Source organism: Alexandromys fortis, unplaced genomic scaffold (assembly GCF_014885135.2).
Source record: "Alexandromys fortis isolate MF-2015 unplaced genomic scaffold, M_Fortis_MF-2015_v1.1 scaffold_46, whole genome shotgun sequence".
NCBI lineage: Eukaryota > Metazoa > Chordata > Mammalia > Rodentia > Cricetidae > Alexandromys > Alexandromys fortis.
In genome coordinates, this window is record NW_026067919.1 from 11452040 (window position 1) to 11457990 (window position 5951).

The following is a 5951-nucleotide window of genomic DNA, read 5'->3' on the forward strand; positions in this document are numbered from 1 at the left end:
CTCCACTATTTTTAAGGACTTATTTTTATGTGCATGATTATGTACCTGAATATATGTATATGTGTCATATGAGTTCAGGTGTCCACAGAGGTCAGAAGGTAGCACTAGGTCCCCTGGAGTTACCAGAAGTTGTAAATTGCCATGTGAGTGCTGAGAATTGAACCTAGGTCTTTACTTGAGCAGCAAGTGCTCCTAACCACTAAAGCCATCTCTTCAGCCCCTCCACGCCAATGTCTGTCTGCAGATACCCAGCTGTGTCTGGTTTCAATTGCTGGAGAGATTAACTTTCCCCCCATTGAATTATTTTTGCTGGATGCCCATATCAGAAAAACAATTGATCACAAATATATACATTTACCTCCACTTATGGTATCATCTTTTATATTTTTGGCAGCAAGACTGGGGTTTAGTAGGAAAGGGTTTAATATAGATGTAAGCAAGACATCATGAGAAAGGGAGAGACATAAGTGCACATTCCTGGAATGGGTGTGGACTCAAGAGGCTGCCTTTCATGTCCACTACATATTTATTGAGAGAAATATGATTGTTCTTTCAATACTAATTACTGCCAGATGTAATAATTTTTTAACTATCTTGAGTCAAGAGATAACCCGAACTTAGTCAAGGTGAATTATACCTTTTATACTTTGTTAAATTTGATGGTCATGTGTGCGTAGGAGATTAATTCATCATTTGATTTTTAATGCCATCCTTTCCAGCCTTTGTCATCGGCTTTATGTAGGTTTTGGGGACATGAGTTCTATTTTTCCCCTATGGTTTGGAGAAATAAAGAGTTTGAAGTGATTTATCATTTCGAATGTTTGTGGCCCCTTTAAAACACACTCTGGTACAAGTCCTACATGGAGGCCCCAGGAGGTCCCAGATCTCTGCAGGGGCCGGTCACTGTGCACAGCATCGTTTCATCCTCTCTCCCATCCACATCACCTGCTATCCTTTATTTGTCCTACATCCCCTTCATCTCTTCTCTGTTATCCGGCTGCTTCTATTTAATCTAACACAAGCTGTGAGGATGAACACCTTCATTTGTGTCCCCATCCAAGCTAAAGTCTCAGTGTCATGGTTACAGGAAGGTTTGGAGTCAAGCTGCTGGAAGAGAGACCTTACCCCTCCATGCATATCCATATAACCTTGATGAAGCCTTGGGTCCCTCACCAACACAAAGAGATGAGGCTGCAAGCTACATTTTGTGGGGGTGTAGGGAATGCATATGATTTAATATGAATACAGCAATTTAAACAATATAAAGCCTTCAGACTGTCAGGGGTAAACACATGTAAACATCTCTTTCAAAGGTTGAAGCTCTAGACTTGAACCACTTGCCATTAGCACTGAGAATTCATATGCCCCAACCGATCACTATGGCAGACCTATGTCCATGTGGAGATCATGCTCACACACAGACACAGTCACATAAGGCAAATGTGCGTGCTCACAACATGGTCACACACATGTTCACACATGTCTTCACAGACATACTCCAATCTTCCACCAAAGTCTCCCATATCAGCCAGCAGACTCTTTCCTGCTATCAGCTGGAGACTCCACCTGGGTGAGCCTTTTCCTTCATCTCCAAGTCCTTCACACTTGATTCCCCAAATAGGTTTCGAATGAACTCACTCCTCTTGCCATCCAAATCACCACCTTTCTGGGCCTAGACACCTGCACCAGATTACAAATCTTCCAACCTCCCTCTTTCTCCTTTTGCTACTTCTCCCAATCTCACACTCTACATTGTACCTTTAGACGTGTGGGCCTGATCCTGTTCACCTGCTTTCTTAAACAAGCACATGAAATGAGGAATGAGCTATGGTGACGTGAAGGATAAAATTCCAGAGCAGGACAGCACGTCAGCCGGGAGACAGAGGAAGAACTGCATCTCTCTTGAGTATGTGTGCCAGAGCTCTGAGGTTTGACATCTTAGTTTAAGCAAGGTCAGTGTGGCTAGAACATAGCAAGCAAAAGCGGCTAATGCTAAGGCAGATGGAAAGTGCCCCGGGTGAGCTCTGCAGGGGCCAGCAGGTCAAGGAAAAGCCCTTTTGCTATTATTTTGAATCAGTTCATCCTCATCCCCCAAACAGCACCTACACCTGTTTTCATCCCTTTTCTCCTCTTCTCGCTCCTGGGCCTGGTCAGTCTCTGCCATGTGGTCAGTGTTGTCTTCACTGAAGGGGATGCAGAGCAATCCCTCCAGTCCTGCAGCTGGGTCAAGTGGCTGGCACTTCTCTGGATGCACTGAAGCATTCTCTCAGCCAAGGTCCTCATTGTACCTAGCTCATGGGTTCTTACCTCTGTGGCACAGTTACTACATGGGTATGTTTGGTTGTCACAGGAAAGAAAATGCCTGGCCTCCACAAAGAATCATTTAGCTCATAGTGTTGACAACGCTGTCTTTGTGAAAACTACATGGTATTCTGCCTGGCTTGTGTTGTATGGAGAACCTTCTGATCAGACCACTTGTCCTAGGGCCCCTCCTCTTGGGTCCTTGGACATTCTTGTTGAGATTAACCCTATGCTTTGCAATTGACTTTGTCATGGGTAGCATGGAGCTTGCAAACAGGTTGAGCATCCCCAGCCCTAGAAACCAAAATCCAACTGTTGAACTGATCCCCAGTCTGAAACTTCCTGAGCACTGACATAATGTCACAAGTGGAAAACATCACACTTGACCTCGTGATTGAGCCCAGTGACAGACAAGGGCAGGACAGATGCTAATCAGACCCCTTCTGGATACATGTTACGGTGTTTATGAGAAAGATTTTGTTTACACTTGGGTCCCATTCTCAAGACATTTCACTAAGCAAATGCAAATAGTCGCACTTCTGGGAGGGAGGGAAATATTTCTGATAAGCGTTACTCAACCAGGTAGCATGGTTCACTCAGACACTTGGAACCACCTTGTCTTATTCAAGTTTAATCCCAACAACATAAGACATAGAATTAGGGCATATGACAGATTCCTAACAATGAAAAAAAAAATAGGGCCGAAGCTTCATTTACAGTTGGCTCCCCTGTGAGTCACGTGTGCTTGAGCAGCAAATGCGAACTGCGTTGGATCCGGCAGCAAAAAATGGAAACCCCTGTGGCCATCTCCTTGCATGTTTCTTATTTTGCATCCACCGTCAGGAATTCTTGAAGCCCTCTTCTTTGGATTCTGGTTTGGAAATGGACTCTGGTGGAAATGCTGCACCTTTAGGAAAGGCTCCTACCCCTCCCACCTTGTTGCTACACATGCCACATAGATAGCTTCCCCCCCACCACCACCACCACCACCACCTTGGTCCTCTCCCCCTGCTCTGGTGGCTCTGGTCCTGCTGGCTGGTAAAGGAGCAGCAGCCCATGATGCTGGAGGGAGGGTGGGCACCTCACCTCCAATCTCTACTTCCCCTGTGGATGCTGCTTCTGCTGTTTCTGCTGCTGTGGCTGCTCCTGTGGTTTCTGCTGCTGTGCCTGCTCCTGTGGCTTCTGCTGCTGTGGTGGCTGCTGCGGCTGTTGCTCTTGCTGTGGGTGCTGCTGCTGCTGCTGCTGCTGCTGCTGTTGCTGCTGTGGCTGCTGAGGAAGATCCTTGGTGCAGGGCTTGGAACATTCACTACTGTCAGAAGGGCTCTGCTCCTCCTCTACAGGCTGTGGGTCCTGCCTTTGATCCCGGGCCCGCTTCCTTTCCAACATCTCCTCAAAGAATATCTGGCAGCTGAAGCCATCACGGATGCCATGCTGGGCGTGGTCCAGCAGCGCCTCCAACGTGGGGAAGACTCTACAGCAGGCCACACAGCGAAGGCCATGGTTGGTGGTGACCAACCAGTCTGGCGGTGCTCGCAACTCCTGCAAGCAGCAGTCCACAGAGTCCTCAGGCTCCGGGCAGTAGTGCGTGCAGGCTTCCAGCTCCCAGCGCAGGTCTGTGTTGGAGGCCATTTCGAAGGAGGAACCTTTCTGCCGCTGTCGCTTGATGAACTCAGCCTCACGGATAAGGGGCTTCCTAGTGATGGGCTCAAAGCCATCGTCAGTCTCCCAAGCCACTGCCACACCGCGCACGGTCTGCACATACGTGTACAGCGCACACACGCTCTCGGGTGGGGCATCCTGTTCCTCCTCGCTCCTGCTGGAAGCCCAGGACAGGTACTGAGAATAAGACTGGTACTCTGAGGACGACTGGGATGATGGAGAGCTGCTCCAGCCCAGCATCCTGTGTGTCCGGGATGCCAAGTAGATGTCGTCCTCTGGGAGGAAGGCAGGCCCTGGTCTCGGAGATGATTCGTTCCTCCTCATGGTCCCTGAGAAATGGAACGGCAGTTTCATCACTGCTCACAAAGGTCACCATAGGTAACTTTCCCGAGAAGCCACAAATAGAATCATGCAGGCTCTGGTGGCTTTGGGAAAGGTGCCTACTATTCATCAGAGATGACCATAATGCTACCTCATTGGGAGATAACGATAAAAGAGTGTGTGAATCTTATCAACTGATGTGTAAAAGGCCAGCACCCAGGAGACCAAAAAAGTAGATTGTGGTACAACCACAGGATGCGATTGTATTCATGGATAAAATAAATGAACAAGAGATAATGCAACTGCTAAATGGGAAAAGCCACCACACGAGTCCACTTAGGGACAGAATAATTATTACCAAGAGCTGAAGGGGTGAACAAGACATACAGGTGCCTTCGGGCACGTCTGAGATCATGGTTACATTGTGTGCTTTGGTTGCAGCTGCCACTCAGATGGACAGCGTCACAGTTCTTTCTACTGTACACATCGTGTATGCAGCACCAGCTCAATAAAACTCGCTTGAGAATCAAGAATAGAGCTAGTGGTGAAGCCCCAGCTTCTCCTCTGTGACTTCTCTCTGCCTCATTCAGGGGGCCTTTCATCCACTCTGTGGACACATACACATCATGTCCCTTTCACCATCCAAGTGAACGCCCTGCCTTGAGTCCTTTAAGATTTAAAACAGGGCTACGGAGTCTATTTGGAGTTTTATCCAGCAGATAAGGAAACTGAGGCAAAGAGGATGTATGTGCCTGGCGAGTCTCTTGACTCCAAGAGCAGATCTTATCCTAAAATGCTGCCCAAAGACACATCCTGGTGGCCACTGAGTTGGCGTTCTAGATTGGCTTACTATAAAGGAATGTTTATATTACTACAGGATTGACATATTTTTTTCAAACACATTGAAATGAATATATGAAGGAGAACAGTTACATTCTCATCTACACATCTCCTGAAATAACTCCTTAGATGCATAGCAGCCTAGGAAGAACCAGCTTTCTCCCAATGATCTCTTTCTTCACCGCTCTTCCCCCATCTACTTTGTAAGATCAACACGACTCTTTGATAACATCAGAGACCAACCTGCCCCTTCCCCATCTACTGAGCACCTGGCCAGCATACGCCCGTGTTCTCCTTTGTGGACTCTGGGCTGGCCATGCCGATTGTGGTCCCACTGGTTGGTGTCTGTTCTCCCCTGCGTTCCATAAGATGGTGTTTCATGACTTCAAACCAGCACCCAGAATCTCAGTGAGAGCTGGGGTGGGCTGTGCTGAAGCCCTCCAACCAGCCCCAGCCTGAGTGACCACATGATCACTAGGATCCTGGCTTTATTCTGTGATGTCATCAGTGACACGGGTCTGTTCTGTGACCTTTGACAAGGGTACAGTCCTTCGTTGTCAGGTTACCAGGAAAGGGCCCCAGTGTGAGCTCATGTCCCTCTGTGATCGCTGTCTGGGGTGTTCTCAGGAACACAACTACAAACACAGGCACGTTCTCTCAAGCCTGTGTACAAACATAAAGACTCAAGTCCAGGGATTGGGGAGGTGGCTCGGAGGTTAATAGCACTGATTATACTTTGAGAGCACACAGATTTCATTCCCAGCAATCACATGACACTATCTGTAATTCCAGCCCCAGGAAATCTGATGTCTTCTTCTGGCCTCTGCGGG

The 5951-nt window shown here is 47.8% G+C and overlaps 1 protein-coding gene across 1 annotated transcript; it reads right to left on the reverse strand.

Moving 5' to 3' along the window:
• Positions 1-2924: 2924 nt before the first annotated feature.
• Positions 2925-4405, reverse strand: Fam170b (family with sequence similarity 170 member B). The gene has a single exon (XM_050140600.1). The coding sequence runs from the start codon at positions 4312-4314 to the stop codon at positions 3397-3399; it is 918 nt and encodes a 305-aa protein (XP_049996557.1). The 5' UTR covers positions 4315-4405; the 3' UTR covers positions 2925-3396.
• Positions 4406-5951: the final 1546 nt, after the last annotated feature.

What these genes read in the sequence shown, in the direction of transcription:
- Fam170b (XM_050140600.1), bottom strand. Translation starts at nt 4,314, where the DNA reads ATGAAACTGCCGTTCCATTTCTCAGGGACCATGAGGAGGAACGAATCA.